This window comes from Engystomops pustulosus, chromosome 1 (assembly GCF_040894005.1).
Source record: "Engystomops pustulosus chromosome 1, aEngPut4.maternal, whole genome shotgun sequence".
In the NCBI taxonomy this organism is placed as follows: Eukaryota; Metazoa; Chordata; class Amphibia; order Anura; family Leptodactylidae; genus Engystomops; species Engystomops pustulosus.
Genome location: NC_092411.1, coordinates 160987230 through 161007618, shown reverse-complemented (window position 1 = coordinate 161007618; position 20389 = coordinate 160987230). Strand labels below are relative to the sequence as shown.

The 20389-nt window shown below is 43.2% G+C and overlaps 1 protein-coding gene across 2 annotated transcripts in view; it reads right to left on the bottom strand.

The window, feature by feature from the left end:
• The window catches only part of TIMM44 (translocase of inner mitochondrial membrane 44), a 68332-nt gene extending 48883 nt beyond the window's left edge, over positions 1 to 19449 (bottom strand). For both annotated transcript variants that reach the window (XM_072113453.1, XM_072113457.1), the window contains exons 1-2: positions 19291 to 19449; positions 916 to 1020 (exon numbers count right to left, since the gene is read on the bottom strand). In XM_072113453.1, coding sequence (XP_071969554.1) covers positions 916 to 1020; positions 19291 to 19320 — 135 coding nt within the window. In that variant the 5' untranslated portion in view covers positions 19321 to 19449. The remainder of the gene's footprint in view (positions 1 to 915; positions 1021 to 19290) is intronic.
• Positions 19450 to 20389: the final 940 nt, after the last annotated feature.

Here is a 20389-nt window from a genome sequence, read left to right as displayed (position 1 = left end):
GGAGGTTTTCATTTTTGTAAATGTAGGAAAACATAAAACATATACAAATTTGGTATCCCCATGATAGCACTGACCCAAAGAATGAAGTAGACATGTAATTTTGAGCACACAGTGAAAGCCATAAAATCAGCTGGCGTCTTTTTTAAACAGCTTACAGCTCCACGCTCAAGTTTTGGGATCTCGTCCCTGATACGCCACTTGCGGTGCGCCTTCATACACCTTAAGTTGATGTCTGAGCTTGGCCTGAATCCAGGGACTCACCACGGCGCCTCAGAAAGCAGTCCGAGTGTCTTTAGCTTCACAGAGCTGCAGACAGAGCCAGATGACAGCTCACATATGGCCAGGAAGGAACTGGAGCCCGATCGAGGGCCGAGCTGGTTGGGTAAAGGTTTAACCCTTCACCAACAGATTAGGGATCAACCTGGCTGTCCCAACCGGAGAAGACACAGGAGATTAACCTCTCCACCCCCTGCCCTGTGTAGGGACAGAAATCAAACTGCTGGATGTATGCAGAGGTAGGGCTTCTATCCTCTCTGCTTCCTGTTCCTAAAGAGTTCAAGGGGTAAGCCTACTGTAGGGGCCATCATGGGGGACGAGATGGAAAAATATACATTAATCTTTATGTAAATGAAGTGGAACAGCTCAGGAGTCCCTCCGGTCTCCGGGCCCTCCTACACTCTCTTCTTCCCTCTGCCTGCTATAAAAACTGTATTCAATCTCTAGGGAGCTAGCCAGTAATATAAATGGTGAAGTATAAACCAGTTATAGATTTCCTTCAAGTTTCATGCAAACACCTGTGTGAACAGAGGTGTGCCCTGAGCTGAAAGCTGGGTGGAGCTGAGCGGAAGCGGCGCAAATGGGGGGGGGGGGTGGACCCTTAATCAAGACGAGTCCAAACTAAGCACTAACACTTACCTGTTGTTCAACAGGAGAGCGACGTATCCAATAAGTACTGCAAATAGTTTTTGGAGGAATTCTATGCCAGACAGTTGTAAACCTATGGCCACCAGAAATCAATATCTAGGATGAGAAAAGAATGCAAATATGGTTATTAAATACATTACCTCATAGGCATATTTGCAACATTAAAGGGGTTGTGTCACCATTGCACATTGCTGTAATTGGGTCCAATGCATTGTTAAAAGTACTTTCACCATTTACACTTATTACAAAATCTGCAGGCTTACTGAGATAACTCCTTTTGTTCTGGTTGCTGGCGCCCCCCGGTGGTAGCTGTGTCCCGTCCTGAGCAACAGCTGATCTGGCCGAGTCTGCGCACAGGGAGTCAGTCAGCTGTTCTCCACTACAGATCACTCCACGGGCTCACAGCTCCTCTGCACACTGAGAGATCACCTGACACACTGCAGCCAATAGGAGGTGAGAGAGGAGGAGGGGCAGAGATTGTGCTGTGATGGCCACTGCTCACCAGCTACACAGGAGCCTACAGCAGCAGATACAAGGTAACTGCAGCCAGACATGTCTGCTCAGAGGAGTCCTCCCCTAACATGGATCATAGCAATGTATCAGCCCTTTCCTCCCTCCACCATTAGTCAGGTCACACAGGAGGCTGCAGAGATAACACAAGTAACAGGCTGAGCTCTGATCTCTCCTGATGCAGTCCTCCTCCTGTACTCTCCAACATTCACTGTCCCTCCATGTTACCCTGCTCTCCTGCAAAGGGGCCCCTGTGCCTGACTAGCAGGGAAGTCGCTAAACATCAGCAACATGTGAGAAGCTGTCATCTATCTCTCTATCTATCTATCTCCTATCTATCTATCTATCTCCTATCTATCTATCACATATCTATCTATCACATATCTATCTATCACATATCTATCTATCTATCTATCTCCTATCTATCCATCTATCACATATCCATCACATATCAATCTATATATCTATCTATCACATATCTATCACATATCCATCCATCTATCTATCACATATCTCTCTATCTATCTCTCTATCTATCTCTCACATATCTCTCACATATCCATCTATCTATCTCATATCTATCTATCTATCACATATCCATCTATCACATATCCATCTATCACATATCTATCTATCTCCTAATCTCTCTGTCTATCACATATCCATCTATCTCTCTATCTATCTATCACATATCCATCTATCTATCTATCACATATCTATCTATCTATCTATCACATATCTATCTATCTATCACATATCTATCTATCACATATCTATCTATCTAGTGATTTGGTTGCAATTCCTTACAAAATACACAGAAAGAGATTCAATCAACATGCAAAAATACAAAAGTTTATTAGTAAAAGTCATAAAAACAACTATTGCACCTAATTTTGTACAATCAGTGCATACAAGAAGAGCAAAACAACGTATTCTCACAGCATCATGGTCAGTCAGGCGGACAGTAAAGTGTAAATATGTCTGAGGTCTAGAAAAATGCAGGGACGGCAAAATCCATGCGTATCCTCACTTCAAAGTGACTTCCTCAGGGGTAAGTGGCACTTTGGAGTGATGATACACGTGGGGTTTGCCTCCCCTGCAACCACCTAGACTTCCGCCATGCATGTCAGCCTGACCGACCATGATGCTGTGAGAATACATAGTACATGTGGACTATGTGCAGTGTCCTGTGTAGTGTGCAGGGGGCGCCAGATTCAGGATTTCTAGCACACGTTCTTCATGAATCTGGTGCCCCATGCACTGCTTTGACAGACTGCACCAACTTTTTTTGGTGCACTTTTAACATGGGGCGTGTGACACATTTCTATTGGACTTCTATTGGATAAGTAAATGCAGGGACTATTTGAGCACAGCAGGTGGAAGGAGACTCTGAAGGCTGAGTGCTCTGTAGCACTGAGTTGTGGAATAACAGCCGCTGTCAGTGCTAGGCCCCTCCCACATCTGCTTCTGTATGGAACAGAGTAGAGGCTGAACAAGCATCATAATAACAAATAGAAAGGTATCTTTACTTCCAGGTAACCATTACAAATAGATTTTTGAAATATTTTAACCTCTTTGACAGCTTTTTGTAGTCAATTGTTTCGTGGCATAACCCCTTTAAAGGATAACAATTTTTTTCTTTGTATGCATTTTGTTTATACAAATGCATTAACTTTTGTATCAGCCGGTCTTCAAAATATACGGTAGATCCATGTGCACAATCTCTAAATATACATAGGATATCAAAATTAAAGGACACCTGTCATCAGGTCTGTGTCACTAGTCCTGTCACCTCTACCTGTTGGATCAGCTCACAAGGATCCCATCCCAGCCTTTATGTAGTCAATTCATACATTAATGATTATAAAATCATCTTTTCATTATTATGTAAATGAGGCTGGTCACATGGTCAGGGGCAGTGATGTCACTCCTGTTACCCCTCCCCTCTCCTCCCCCTGCTCATGTCTGTGTGTAATGTATAGTAAAGCATTGCTAGTGTGTGTGCTGCATCTGCTGACATGCTGCATCCTCCTAATACACAGACATCAGCTACACAAGTACCTGACATGTTCTGCTATAACATGGTTGCCTGGAGCTGTTGTATCTTTCACATGCACAAATTTTATTACAAAAAATGGACCAATTGTCGCGGCAGGGGGTTTATTGCTCAAAAGGACACAAAGCTGCCACTGGCAGAGAAAAATTTACCTATATCCGGACAAAGAAGTGTATCATAATATATTATAAAACATCACCTTTATTATTCACAAGTCTAAAAAATGTGTATAGTAGCGTTGCTACAAAGTGCTCTAGGGAATTGATATTAAAAGCACAGTGGGGTAGGCTCAATAAGTCAAGGACGAGTGTTCACTCACTACTCGTATGTCATCAGCCCGACCCCTGATGAAGCCAGCTCGCTGGCAAAACATGTCGGGGGGCTAAAGTGCATGTTTTTTTTTAATTAGCAGTGTGCTTAGGTTCTAAGTCAATTTACTATATACAGCTAGCCAACTTATATCTCTTAGGGACAGCATAGTGTGAACAATAATACTTCATCTAGTAGTGTAGGGCTCTGGTCATGCCATATGACTAACCCACATACACTAACAGAGGGTTAGCATCAATTGGTCTATTATCTATATACGAATACAAATGAGACATCCAATTGACTCTATGTAAGCATGATCTAGTGCAGTGTGTGTGAACAGGCAAATATCTGCCACAACACATTAGACCTAGCTACCCCAAAGTGACCCTCTATACTGGCGACCCAACGGAGTCTGCTATCTATTTAGTCACACAATATTTATGTCCCAGAGATCTTAGATCGTACACATCGCCTTGTGGCGACAATGTGACATACCAGTAGTGAGTGAACACTCGTCCTTGACATATTGAGCCTACCCCACTGTGCTTTTAATATCAATTCCCTAGAGCACTTTGTAGCAACGCTACTATACACATTTTTTAGACTTGTGAATAATAAAGGTGATGTTTTATAATATATTATGATACACTTCTTTGTCCCGATATGGGTAAATTTTTCTCTGCCAGTGGCAGCTTTGTGTCCTTTCACATACACACACACAGGCTGCAGGGGGTGTGGCCACCAGCAAGCACATTTAGAAGCCATCACTGTGTTACACAGGCTGTCAGTCAAGCACTGGGGGTGTGGCTGTGCCTCCCACTCATGAATAAGCTGGACAGCGTGAATATGCTAATGACTCGTTGAACATTTCACAGGTCATTTGCATACAGCTTTAGGACCTCATTGCTTAGGTTTACTTCATTGCTCAGAGGGACAATGAAGGGATAATGCTCTCTAATGGAAGTTTATGAATATATATTTAGTTTAGGGGGTTATTTTGCATGATGGGTTCTCTTTAACCCCTTAAGGACGCAGCCATTTTACAGCTTAAGGCTCAGTCCCATTTTTTGGATTCTGACATGCGTCGCTTTATATGGTTATAACTTTTGAACACTGTTACTTATCAAAACGATTCTGAGATTGTTTTTTACCCACATGTTGTACTTCATTTTAGTGGTAAATTTTGGCTGATAAGTTTTGCGTTTATTTACAAAAAAAAAAAAAATATGATGAATTTTCTGAAAAATTTGCCATTTTTGAAATTTGAAATCATTGCGTTTTCAGGCAGATAGATTTACCACCTAAATAAGTTGCTGAATAACATTTCCCATATGTCTACTTTACATTTTCACCATTTTTGAAATGTCTGGATAATTTATTTTGACGTCACGCGGCTTACAAATTGAATAGCGCTTTTCCGGATTTTCAGAATTGACTATTTTGGGGATAAATACAGTTTTGAATGAAAATTTACATATTTAGCATCAAAACCCCCCATATAACCAACCCAATTTCAAATCTGCACCCCTCAAGCTATCAGAAACAGATTTTACAAAGATTGTTAACCCCTTGAGATCTTCATAGTAATTACATCAAAATGGAGGCGAAATTTAGAATAGTCAAATTGTGCCGGTTATACGTTCATTTAGCCCTAAAATTTACACATTTCCAAAAGATAAAAATACAAAACCCACCATACAATTTGTTCTACAATTTCTCCCGAGTACAGAGACCCCCCACATGTGGCCGTGACTTGTTTTATGGGCACACAGTGAGGCGCAGAAGGGAAGGAGCACCCTGCAGCTGCCAGGATTTTACTTTCCTCATTGGCCTCTTTTGAAGGCTGTAAAATTTTCGCTTTTGCGCTATTAGGGCCATGTGACAGCATTTTTTTGCGGGACGAGATGCTTTTTCCAATGTTACCATTTTGGGGTTGGTATCACCTATTGTTGAAAATTTAGGAACTTCTTTTTGAGAGCAGGAGTAGAAAAGCATCAATTCTCTACTGGTTTTTTTACTTTTTTTTTTTTTTTGTGGTGTTCACCGTATAGACTAATAATCATATTATCTTCATTCTATGGGTCGATACGATAACGGGGATACCAGACACGAATATATTTTCTTGCGTTTTACTAAATTTGTAAAATAAAACCCTATTGTGGGGAAAAATCTATCATTTTTGTATTGCCATCTTCCAAGTGGCATAACTTTGTTACGTTTTTGGCTACGGAGCTGGTTGATGGCTTGTTTTTTGCGGGACACGTTGTACTTTGCACCAGTATCATTCTAGAGTACATATGTTTTTTTGATCACTTTTTATAGCAATTTTTGTGGGATTGAATAGGTAAAAATCCAAATTTTTGGAGGGTTTATAACAGTTTTCTTTTACGGCGTTCATCGTGCGGGTTCAATAATTACTTATTTTTATTCTACGGGTTGTTACGGACGCGGTGATACTATATATGTGGGGTTTGTGTTATGATTTAGACTTTTTTTTAGTTATATGTCTCTTTATATGTTTTGGGGCTTTTGGGCATTTTTGGTGATTTATTACTTTATTTTTTTATTGAATAATTTTTTTTTTTACTTTTTCACTTTTTCCACCATGGGAAATGAACAAGCAATCATCTGATTGCTTGTTCATAATAATACCCTGCAATACTTATGTATTGCAGGGCATTATCAGTGTCAGCCTATGCACTTGCATAGGGTGGCACTCTGCCAGTAAGATGACGTCACAGACGCCATCTTACCGGCAGTTCCTGCAGGTAACACTGGGGTCCAGATCGGACCCCAGTGATACCGTAGCAATGATCGGTGCCCCCCGAAAATGATTCGGGGGGGGGGGGGCGATCGTGGGGGAAAGACACCCCAGATGCATGTTAGATGCCGCGGTCGCGATGACCGCGGCATTTAACGGGTTAATCACCCGCGATCAGAGACAACTCCGATCGCGGGTGTTACACTGGGGTGCCGGCTATCAGTCACAGCCGGCACCCCGTGTTTCCCCATGCCGGTTCGGCTCAAATCTTGAGCTGAACCGGCATCGGCTCAGCGTCCGATATATCGGACACTGAGCGCTAAGTCACTGAGCTCAGCATCCGATATATCGGACGCTGAGCGTTAAGAGGTTAAAGAACAATGAATGATCACTTGATTTGTTCTGAAATCAATGTAATCTCTGTTTATCAACATTTGATAGATATTTTGTAAGGGGCACACCATGCCAGTAGAAAGTATATCAACATAAACACTTATTATTTTGCACAAACAATGATGATCAACAATGACTGCACAGAGAAAGATGAAAGACAACAGTCACCAATCAGTAGGAAGTGTACATGCCGTTGCTTTTAATTACTTTAAAAAATATGCAAATAAGCCTGTGGGGCTCCTGGCTTTATTAACACCTATGGAGCCCCTTAGGTTCATTTGTATACTGTGAAAAGCCTTTTTTGTAAAAACTAGGGCATAATAAGCTAAAAGAAGAGGAGACCCTGCCATAGATGGCACACACCAGCATGTAAGTGTGCTTCATTTACAATCCTTCTTTCTGGTGGTAGATGTTCTTTAAACTATGATTACACTGCATGATGGGATAAACCCTTAACCTATTCCAGTGATGGGCAACCTTTTGAGCTTGGTGTGTCAAAATTCGCCAAAAACCCGAGCATAACTCGGGTGGTGTGTCACCTTGACAAAAAAAAAACATAATTTTGTGATATTTATAGTTTTAAATAACAAATATGTATAATTATTTAACTTCTAGGGTACTTTAATCCTAGGTTGTGTGATTGATCCTACCATGTACTACAGTATGGCAGTACTGTATATTTTCCACATCATCTATTTATTACAATGTGCTGGACAATCTCTCAGCCTCCCGGCTACTGCACCTGGCCGTGTAGGAGCCGAGGATGAAACTTAACTCTCCGGCGGCCGCGTGTCACTGAAAATGGCTATGCGTGTCAGCACTGACACGCGTGTCATAGGTTGGCCATCACTGACCTATTCAGTGCTGCACTGGCAAGCAATTCCTGCTGCAGTGTTGTCGATTACCCATGATTCTCTGCATTATGCTGTCCTCTCTTCCATTTGACTTTTGAGGGAAACAAGCCTTTTTGAGGACTTGGCTGATATGGTCAACCCTTTGGCCTTTATCTGGACAACCTGCTGCTGGAGGATTTCAGTCACTTTGGAACAGCACACCATATTTCCAGAGTCAAATGGATGATTTTGTTTGTGTTCCCCTTGAAATAGTTAATAAAATCTCCCAAAATGAATTTTCTATACATTGTATCTCACCTAGCAAATAATAAGTCCTCATATGTTCGCATTACGAACAAATTTAAATTTATAGCTTTTACAATGAGACAATACAAATCTGCTGTGAGTGGAGGGAGCGTGGCCTGGCTATGGCGGTGACTAGACGTGCCTTGTGCTAGCTCCTGCCTTACCCTTGAGAAAAGCTGTTTTTCTCAAGGGTAAGGCATCCCGAATTGCACCAAAATGGGACCCAAGAAGCGGCTAGAACCGAAGACCTTATGTACACCGTTAACCAGGATGGCTACAAAGGGGATCAGATAATTTCTCACTCCCGTACGGCTGCCTCGACCACACCACAAGACCCTGAAATGGCGACCAAATCCTCCTCACCTGGATCCTCACGAGCTCCGGTCCTGGGAGTCGGGCATAAGGAGGCCCTGCAGGTATCTGCTGACAGCGTAAAAGAGAGAGACGGACCATCAGAAAAGCTCCTGCATTGTGCTCCGGTGAGTGCGGGGGATTCCCAGCAGAAGGACATTGCCAAGATGGCGGTGCGCTCAGATCCCGCCACAGAGCCGCGAGGAAGCGGGGAGCGGCGGCAGGTCCCGGAAGGCCTCTGGATGACCTCCGACATGGCGGCGGTCCAGGTAGAGGCAGGAGGTACAGCGGGCGGGCGGGGAATCCCCAAAGGCGCCCACGACAGGCCCTGTGCCCTTTATATTGGAGGGTTCACCTGACATGGCGGCACACACAAACCCTGGGGCCATAACACAGCCAGAAGCTGCCATGCAGCTATCTACACAGGGTAACCGGGCCCTGACAGCCTCCAGGGCTTTGGTGAAGCAGAGTGGTGATCCACAGCAATTTGCTCAGTCACCCTGCAGCTGAAGAGCAGAACATCGCTCCATATAGTAGTCTGGGGGCTTGTTCAAGAAAAGATGGACGAGAGGGGGACCCTCAATCACCCACCCCCCATAAACATATGCCACAGGAATCCCTGGGAACCAACGCAATGGTTCCATCTACGTCGGTACAGACAGTAGACAGGCATGGAAACATGCATTCTCCAGCTTTGTGGTCCTCACAGGAGGGAAAGTGGCCCTCTACGCCGACTCGATGCTCACCAGCAGATTTCTTCCCATCTGCCTCTGCCCCACATAGTGGACCACAGGATATTGAGAGAGCAAACCTCTCTATGTCTCCTTAGATGAATCTTCAATTTTACTTCAACAACCAGTCAGAATGCTGACACATGATTATTCCTCAACTATGCTGACACAGGAACTAGGAGCTCTGGCTGAATTACGAGCCCTCCGCACACACCTCAGATCTATCCCTACTAGGGAAGACATGGAAAGTTACATGGCCAGACTGAATTACGAGCCCTCCGCACACACCTCAGATCTATCCCTACTAGGGAAGACATGGAAAGTTACATGGCCAGACTGGAGCAATCATATGCGGCAGAGTTAGGGGTGGTGCGAGAAGATGTTCAAAGAATGGCTGCCAGAGTCTCTGCCGTGGAGGACAATACTTCTACTCTTATCAACCGTGCGGATACCCATGAAGCCATGATAGCTACGCACACGTTCCAGCTCCAATTTCTGGCAGATCAACTGGATGACACGGAGAACATTGGCAGACGTAATAACATAAGAGTCCGGGGTCTACCTGAATCAGGAGATAACTTCAGTCTACACACTACTTTACAGAAAATCTTTAACTCTCTATTAGAAGTCCCGGCAGACACACGCCTGAAATTGGACAGAGCACATCGTTCCTTACAAGCCAAACCTACTGCCCAGGACCCACCAAGGGACGTTATTTGCAGGGTCCATAAATATCAGATCAAAGACACCATTATGCGCAAAGCTACAGAAGCTGGAGAAGTCGTCTTTCAAGGCACACGTCTACAATTGCTTCCGGACTTATCCCATCTTACATTGCTTACACGAAAAGCACTTAAATCATTCCTGGAAGAACTGAGACCAAGAAACATCCCATACTCATGGGGGTTCCCATTCTGTTTACATATTCGTCACGCAGATAGGAGATACACCCTGCAGCATCCTGTGGACATCCCGGGTCTGTCTGCTGTCTTGGGCTTTCCCGCACCTGCCATCACTGAATGGCCAAGGCTCCCCACTCCGGAAGGCCTTGGTGGAGGTGCTCCACCCCCTCCACTTCCAGCTAGACCTCCAAGACGGGGCGGACAAAGGGGTCAAAGAGGCCGTGCTGCTCCTCCGCATCTGCTGAAGGATCGTCGTCCTCAAGATAACTAGTAACGGGGACTACTATAAGTTGATTGTTGTCTTCCTCCCACAGACTCAGCTCTTCTACCCCGTCAGCTGACTGGCAGTGTGGAGATATCCCTTGAGCTCTCTTTCATATTTACCCTGCCATGCTATAGTTATAGGAGGTTAGACTAGGTTGTTTATATCGATATAGTTTCTATATTATTTCTCATTTCTGGGTCCACGTGCCTATTTGTGTTGCATACGTTTTCATTTGCACTTCAGCTTATTGAGTCAGATACAGCTACCAAGAGGGGTACACAGGTTTAGTGTATCTCCTCCCTAGCTAGACATCTCCCCTCAGGGGTCTACGTGTATAACAAATTATACGCGTGTAGTTACGTTTCACCCCAATTTAGATTGGTTAACTGATTATTTGTAATCTGTCCTAACTTGTGTTATTTCTAACTTTCATTAATTGTGCTTTGTCCTCGAGTGATTGCTGGCTGACTGGTGTGTCTGTGTCCCCATATCCGATACCACCTTTCCCCCTATTTTTCCTCTTTTTCCTGATTTGGCCTTTTTGTCACAGGGGATTTTCTTATCGTGTGTCATATGATAACATGATGAATAGCTCTTTTCCAAGAAACACATTTTGTGGCAAATGCCGTGCATACTTGCCCAACAAATTTGTACTCCAAATGGTTTCATTGCCCACATCCCGAACGAAAAGTTGGAGGGGTATCAATAGCATTCCACAAGTCCTTACAATTTGGGCTAATAGACTCTAAATTAGACCCAGAAGGTAGATTTATATTCCTAAAAATCAATTTGATATGCCTTGTTTACTGGTGGAATTTGCAGACGGCTCGGAAATAATCCTAGGAGGGGACTTTAATATGGTGATGGACGTGAATATGGATACTACAACGGGTAGGTCATCTGTCTCCTTTGCCAAAAGACGAAAGTTGAAATCCGAGCTATGTGCTCTCCACCTAGTAGACATGTGGCGTACATTACACCCATCTACTAAAGCAGTGATTTTCAACCTTTTTTGAGCCGCGGCACACTTTTTATACTTAGAAAATCCTGGGGCACACCACCAACCAAAATAGCACAAAATGACACTAAAACAGTCATATTATACATATAGTTAATAATATAGATTCTAAATTTATTTTACTCAGTGTGAAACCTGGGCCTATTTCGATAAACACAAAAGGGATATCCTGGCAGGAATGGTGGAAAGACACACACAAAGCTCTTCCCCAACAGTTCTCAGTTTCTCCCTGTTTTTAGTATTTGGTGTTGATTATTATGTGGCTCATATACTGCAACATAAAGGGGTACAATGAGAAGTACTATGGCCATGAGGCCAGAGTACAAGTGCCAGCTCACATACTCAGCATATGAGCTGGTACTTGTAGTACTCCAGCTTCATGACTAAAGTATTTCTCATTTTACATTTCTCATTGTTATATGCAGTATACTGCTGGAGTACTAAAAGTACCAGCTCATACGCTAAGTATTCTGTCAACAGTTCATATACTCATTCAAAAGCTCACATTATTGGTGGGCATTACCTTGGCGGTGGGCAAATGCGAGAGTCTCTCCGCTCTCAGGATGATGCGCCGGCCTCGGTGACGTCATTTTGTCACGCGAGGTTCAAAGCTTGCGCATGTGTTATTGTACACGTCTCCTACATTATAAGAAGCTGTGACTGCGCATTGCCGGGAAACAAAACACAGGGGGCACCCTAGATTGGGGAACTTTCCCTGCGGCACACCCGACCACGTGTCGCGGCACACTGGTTGAAAATCACTGTATTAGAGAATACAGCTACCATTCCTTAGCACACAACACCTATCATAGACCTGATCATATATTCCTTTCGCATAAGCTACTCGACATGCTTCCTAGGTGTTCCATAGACACCTTTCTATGGTCTGATCATGCCCCGGTCTTTGGCTCCCTCGAGGGGTCACCGTACCCAGTCCGAAAAGGTGCATGGCGCCTTAACGACTACCTATTAGATGATTCACTATGTGCGGAAGAGGTTAAGGCAGCGATCCGGACCGCATTACAGGAATCCACATCGGATACCACTCCCCACACAAAATACAAACCATTTTTATGTCTCATGGGTCCAGATTGAAACAGAAAACTACACTGTGCTCTCAGGCCGATAAGGAGTGCATCAACAAAACCACCCCCTCAGAGACTTTAAAGGCCGAAATATCCGTATTAAGACAGGAAATCCTCTGTATTCTAGACGCACAGAGGCTTTTTCGAGTATGGTGACAAGTGTGGAGCCTGGCTCGCAAAAGCTATACACCCCCGTACACCAACCACACATATTTTCTCCATAAATTCTCCAACTAAAGGCTTGGTACACAAGGAATACCAGATATTAGATGAATTAAGTACTATTCTTCTCTGTATAACTTAGCAGCTCCCGAGCCCGATCCCACCTCCCCTCATTCAAATGCACCATTGATAAAGGAGTATTTGAAAACAAAATCTCTACCAAAAATCCAGGTCGAGGAGGCGGAGTACATGGAGAATAACTTCTCAGAAGAGGAAGTGGCACAAGTCATTAAAAACCTTAAAACGGGTAAAAGTCCAGGACCTGATGGCTTCACAGCCAGATTCTACAAGTCATGCAAGCTCTGCTCTGCAACTGCTTCCACTCTTAACTAAGGCCTTTAATTCTGTCTCTGAGGGGTGCCCCTTTCCAGACCAAGCCCTACAGGCACATATCACTGTCATTCCTAAACCAGGGAGAGACCACACGCATTGCAGTAAATCTGCTGTGAATGGCGCTGCTTCCATCCGATGCCCGGCTGTGCGCCCATACAGCAGTTTGCCACCACATATGGGGTATCGGTACACTCGGGAGAAATTGGGCATCACACTTTGCAGAGCGTTTCATCATTTTATTCCTTATGAAACTGTCAGTTTTTGCCTAAATGAATTTATTTCCCCCAAAAATTCAAAAGTTTCTAGATCGCAGGTCCATTTTTTTTTAACCCATGTGAAACACTTAAAGGGTAAATAGACATAATAGAAGTTGTTTTTCATATGTTAAGGGGTGAAGTTTCTATAGTGGGGTAATTTATGGGGTTTTACTATTATTTAGGCCTTCGAGGTGTCCCTCAAAATGTGAGTTTTGGCGATTTTTATGAAAATGAGAAAAAATTGCACCTAAAGTTCTGCGTCTCATAAAATCCTAGAAAAATGAGAGAACACAAAATATCATTCTAACATAAAGCAGACATTCCTGAAATGTTTTTAGGTAGTTTTACTTCCTGAATGAAACGCAAAACTTATCATTTAAATTTTACAACTAACATGAAGTACAATGTGTCACAAGAAAATCTGAAAATCGCCTGGATATGTTAAAGAGTTCCAAAGTTATAACCAATTATCGTGGCACATGTCAGAGTCGAAAAATTGAGTCTGGTCATTAAGCTGAAAACTAGTATTGGTGATAAGGGGTTAAATAGTCCTCTCTAGGAACGCCTCACCAGTGTCTACCAGACCACCAGCAGAAGATTGTGCAATTTTACCACACCACTAGCATACCAATTAAGGGGTGGGTAAAACCAGGGCTGTCATGTTGGAGTAGTGGAAACCGAATTATCGGTAAGTCTAATTCCCGATTTGCCACTGCATCCCCCATGACAGCCCACCTGGAGACTTACCAGATACCGTTTTTAAGGAGGGACAACGGTCTGAAGATTGTTCCTATCAAAGACTAGACAAAATTTAAAGGATTTGCCCAGTTAGCAGCAAGGCATATCTGATCTAGTGACGCCCCTTAGTTTTTTGCCCAGGATGCCGCCGCTATGGTAGAGCGTGCTTAAATATGGTTCCGGCAATGTAATTTCTGGTAAGGTGTAACATTCACTAATCATAGTTCTTAGGGAAGCTTTGGCTCCCTTGTTTTTTCCTGAGAACTGTACAAAGGGATTTGTAAGTAATGAGAAATTGTCCTCTTGATGTCCAAAAAGTTCCATTTTCTTTCTTGAGAGTGTTTTGGTTTTGTATAAAATTATGGTGAGACCCTTTCCTGATTTTTATGGAATTAAGAGACTACTTTAGGTAAAAAAAAGCATCATCAAGTTTTAGAATAATTATATCTTCTAGTATGCGTAGAAAAGGAGTTTTACATGATATGGTGGGTTGTTTCCACACCATGAACAAAACTTCTTACAAATTTTACTGTAAATGGCATTTGTAACCCATTTTCTACTTGCTTCTATGGTATTCTGATAACCCTTTTGATTTGAAACCTTTTAGGATCCATGCCACTAAGGATAGACTGTGGACATCTGGGTGGAGAACTGGACCTTGATGAACAAGTCTTCTAGATAAAGAAGTCTTCTAGAGATAGTTTTCTGAGGGCCGAAAACCAGCTTTTCTTTGGTTAGTAGAGTGTGATTAGAATTAACTTTGTTGGTTCTAGGTGCAATTTATGTATAACCCTGGCTATGGTGTTGGAGGGAAAGCATAGGTCAGTGGTACATTCCAGTTTTGAGAAAATGCATCTAGAACAACTTTGTTGTTCCTCCCTGAAGCAAATAAATCTAGTTGAGCTATCCCCCATTGTTAGCAGAAGAAAGACTTCCTGATTCAGAGTCCATTCATTGGGGTCTAGAAGAGTAGGACTTAAATAGCCTGCTTCTATATTCTCCAATCCTTTTAAGTACACACTGCTGATAGGGACAGTACATTTCTCTCGGCCCACGTGAAGATTTTCTTGGAGAGATGACCAAGGTCCTGTGAGTTTGTTCCTCCTTGTCTTCGGAGAAAGGCCACGGTGGAGGTGTTGTCCGAGAAGATTTGCACATGTGAATTTTTAGATAGTCTGAGAGTCTCCCAGACTTTCCGCGGTTCTTTATAGTTCGAGGACTTCTCTTTGGTTTTTATGGACCAAGTACCAAAATGTTTTTCCCTGGGAGAACTGCCCCCTAACCCTGAAGGATGGCATCTATTTGCAAGGTTAAGGGAGGATGGGGATTCCAAAAAAACTCCTTTTTGAAGACTACTTTTTTTGTCCACCAAAGAAGGTCTGTCTTTAATCCCAAAGGGATCGATACTTTTTAATCCAGATGTAGATTGTTCTTGTCCCAGATCAAAAGAATACAACTTTGCAACGTTCTTGTGTGATTCTGACACCACCTTACACTTGAAATATAATAAGAAGTTAGGGTGCCCAGTGTCCATTGCGGCTCTTATACTGCACTGTTTTTTGAGTTGAAACTTCTTCTTTACTTGCGTTATGATCCTCACTGCCTTGTCCTCTGGAAGAAAGGTGCTTTATCTCCTTGATTCCAACATGACTCCTACTAATTTTTTGGTCTTTTCTAGTTTTCTAGGTGTGTGCTGGATAACAGACAGGAGGAGGACATAGGATAAATAAGTAAAAGGAGACTTGACATTTCATGCAGTTAGCGAGTATTTAGGCAGGCCTATCAAAGATGGGTTTTAAGAGCAAGTTTGAAACATTGGAGGGTGGGTATTAGTCCAAGAGTCTGGGGAAGGGCATTCCAGAGAATTGGTGCAACTTGGGAGAAGTCCTGGAGACGTGCATGAGAGGTCCGAATTAAGGTAGAGATTGGCACTAACTGGAGGCATCCGTGTAGTGTTTGGTCTGAAAGAAAAGCCTGGCTGCTGCTTCAAGAATAGATTGGGGAGAGTTTAGTGAGTGGAAGACCAATTAGTAGGGAGTTACAGTAGTCTAGCCGAGAGTGAATAAGCGCAACAATTAGCATTTTGGAAGTTTCAATTGTCAGAAATGGTCGGATTCTGGACATGTTTCGGAGATGGATGCAGCAAAAGTGAGCAAGAGATTTATCTTCAAATAATAAACGGTTTCTAAATTCTTTAGGAACCGATAACCTTTTCTCAGGTTCATTTCACTCCTGTAGAATAAGGCCCTTTAGTGCTTTATTCATAGGAAAAACACCTCTTTTTTTCCTGGTCTTTAAGCCTCCAAATAATTCCTCTTGTAGAGATTTTGTCTTAACCACATCCTCTATGTTTAAGGTATCCCGTACTGCTTTATGTATCTTTTGTAACTTTTCAGGGGAAAAAAAAAAGTATTTGGTGCTAGGTCCTTCATCAGGGGTATTATTAATCTTCCTCCCAGAAATCCTTAACAGAGTCCACCAAAACCTCAGGTTCGGAATCTGAAGACAACTTAGTAGGGGGTTCACCTCTATTAAGAAGAGATTATTGTACCTCTTCTCAGATTATAGATCTTTGGAAATCAATTAGGGAAGCTTTTTCTGCTCTCATTATGGTCGCAATATCTCCTGTATCTCGCAAGGTCTCCTATATTTCACTGGTATCTTAACATTACAGACATAGCGTCTAGATTTTTTAACAGCTTTGCTGGGCCTTTTTCTCCTTTTACTATTCCTTAGGTAAAGATCAGCAGAATTTTCCATAAAAAAACATGCTCTAACAATATGACACCACCATTTTTATTTGGTGCAATATAATTTATTAAATACCTTTGGATTTTCAGCACATTTTTTTTGTGCTGAAAAACTAGGCTTATACTCGAGTATATATGGTAAGCTTAAAATACTGCTATTCTTTTCATTTGCACTTTCAAATAGTTTACTTTGCTGTAAATAACAGAGAAGCCCTTGTAAATAGAAGGTGGTCTTCCATCACTATTAGTATTTTGATTACAGTAATGCCCCGAGATTGCATTAACGTCTCTACAAGCGTCTCTGACGCATGTAGAGGCAGTTTTACCCCTTGATTATACCCTGATGCGTATAAATCCGCATCTCAAATCTCTGTCTGGGCCGGGAGCTGCAGCCTCTTCATGTCACTGCTGTAACTCCCGGCCCGATAGAAGACTATATGACCAGAGCTCAGGTACTCGGTACAGGCTCCAGTCACATGACCTATAGAAGAGGAGAGAGGCGGGAGGCAGCCTGCACACTGTGATATAGAGGCATCGGCATCATTGGGCTAGGGAGAAGCTTCCTGCTTTGTGCTGCAGTCTGTGTTACTGTAGCAGCTCCTCCCCCGCCTGTGTATCTGCTAAACTCGGCTACATCAGTTCGAACAGTAGAGGGAGGGGCAGGGCAGCGCATGTCAGCCCGGGACCAGCTACTACTCAGCCCTGCAGTCAGTGCCCATCAGAAACACTGAAAAGTATGTATGTCTTTGTGTAGTGTGCCGTGTGTGTATGTAGGTGTGATGTCTGATCTATGCGTCAACATTTTGTGCATTTACATGTATAATGTATAAATGTATTGTCAGTTTGTTTTTTTGCACAGTACTATGGTTTGTGTTAAAATACCCATCCCCCTGCACTGTATAATGCCACTACTCTGTACAACCCACCCACCCCCGTATAACCACCACCTTGCACCATGTAACTGCCGGCCCTGGCACCGTGTAACGCACTGTATAATGCCTCCCACACTGTATATTGCCCTGAAATACAATGTCAATGTTCACAATAGTTCTGTACTGTACTTTATAGTACTGGTCAGATTCACACTTACAGCAAGCCTATTAGACTGTGCCTTTCCCTGTCCTTAAAGGGATTTTTCTTTACTAGTAGCTCATCCAAGAATCAGATGTCAAACACTGTTGGGTGGGAGGTGCAGGATTGTTTAACTGAGCAAAATAGGGTGGCACAGTGAGCCAAAATGTGCAATTGCTCCACCCCAAGACTATTTTCTGTGTATATATAGGCTTAAAGAGGGCCTGTCACCCTGTATAAGCCCGCTAGTAAGCAGCTCCTAGCGCTACCCCAGATGTAGCAGTGTTATACGGAAGGTTTCAAAAAAGCTAGCAAACACTGCAGAACATAGATATGTGAACAGCGCTACAGCGTATTCATGAGGGGGCGGTACAAGGAGGCAGTGACTGCCGCTTGGAGCCTGGCAGTCACCGCCTGCTTATGGTGTGGTGTCTCCCTCATGAAATGTTGGGACGCTGTTTGCTAGCTTTATCGGAAGGTTCCAATAAAGCTAGCAGATCAACACTGCTACACGTGGGGAAGCGATAAGAGCTGTTTACTTTAGTTACCAGCTCCTAGCGGGTTTATACAGGGCGACAGGTCCTCTTTAAGCATCCCCAAAACAAATAAAGTCTTCTCTTAAGTTGACTTTATTCTATAGTGTCTTGTCTAGGGCCTTTGTGTTGCATTGTATTATGGAAACGTTCAGCAGGACATAGCATTAAAGGGACCACAGACCCCACCTGTGCCATCAGCGTGTGATGTTCACTCACATGCTGGTACCAAGAGAAAATACATGCTGAGCGCTAAACACGGGCAGAAATCAGACCTACTCAGACAACTCACAAATGGCAGTATTGAAAAAAAAAACGAATGTGCCTCTGCGCCAACGGATAACACACAAAAACATTGGCCGTATCCATGTAGCCTAAGGCGGGGAAAACATGCAGCAAGTCTGTCCCTGGTACTCCTCAGAAGTGTTGACCCTGGAAGAGATGCATCTGCTCCCTGCACTAGAGAATGGAACAAGTAACAAATAGTCAGCTCCATTTAGAGGAATGGTCAGTCTATTCACTGAATGGAAGCTGCGCTGCAGTGACTCCATTCAGCCATGTCTGTTCCATGTTTATCAGCTTATCTGAAGGGGAGCAGGGAGGTGAACCCTATTAGCCTGGCATCCTTCGGATAAGTCATTTGCAGCTGTACCTGGCATGATAACTTGGCACGGCATCTGCAGTGTCACTGTAGTATGTAGCACAAGAGCTCAGGTTTGCCGGTGCAATGCTTCGGTTCCCTGACATGTTCAGCCATTGCTGTTTGCAAACTGCCAAGGTGGTGAAGTGGCATAAAACAATGGCTCTCGATGTCCTAGCCTCAATCACAGCCTCTGACAAGTGACAGGACAGACGCCCATCATTCAGGTAGAAAGCACCGCCAATCCCGTGCTCCCCAGAAAAATCACAGTAAAGCTACGACACCTCATGTAAACTCACCCGGCTACACTGACGCAAGGCGTCTGCCATCTTTATACAAGACTCCCCTTCGACCTTCGCGCACGTTAGATTTTTCAGCGCATCCGCTGACGTCACGGTCAGGTGGTCAGTCACGTGAGAAACTGCTTACTTCCGTCGCCTATTGATGCTGTAGCATGGAATTTAGCCGGCTCTGAAGGAGCTGTCTATTTTCCATAACTGGGTAGGATCTATTCTCCCTCCATTGGTGAGATCCTGGATAGCTATAGTATATAGCCTTCTCACAGTGAATTGGCTATTTTCCAGAACTTGAATGACTTGGTCCTCCTTAGTCATCGGGAATTAGTAATCTCAGTAGTAGCTATTTATCATAATTTTGCGGGACCATTTATTCCTTTAATGGTCTGGACCTGATCCATCATAGTTTTTAGCTTTTTCACCGCAAATTGTCTAAATTTTATTCCTCACAAGTAGCTTTTCATTTGACTGCAGTGATGCTTTGCAGTGAAGACGACACTACCAAAGAGAGAAAGAATAGCACAAAAATGGCTGAACAATAATCTATTGCGTGTAAAAAATACAGTTAATTTTATTGAGAGACCAAGCAAACAAAAAGAAATACATTTAAACCATTTAAAAATGTAATAAACAATGACTACAGAGCGGTGACCTGGGTGGAAACACCGCTAAAAAGCAGCGCCAAATCTTCAAGTGAGGATATAATACCTCTCTGTATGCCTAGTAGGTCAAACAACAAGTGTTGGAAAAACACATCCAAATACTAAATCCACAATATTGAAAATGCATGTATTCAAGTCTAAACCTTTTAATTCTATGATCGCAATCTGCAACAAATAGCTAGAAGGTAGATTTTGCTTTATGCCCAAAAGTGGTATTTCCCTAGGTAGTGTTAGGTGTCAAGGGTTAGACAAATTGCAAAATAAATACCCATAACTTCCCTAGAAATGCAGCTGCAAATTGCTGGTAGGACTGGCATACAGGAGGCGCTGGCAGGAAGATCCCCACGCGTATCGTCGTCAAGGACGACTTCCTCAGGGGTAAGTGAGTTCACTGGCTCTGGTGAAGACCAGGGCAGGGCCGGCGCTATGGGTAGGCAAAG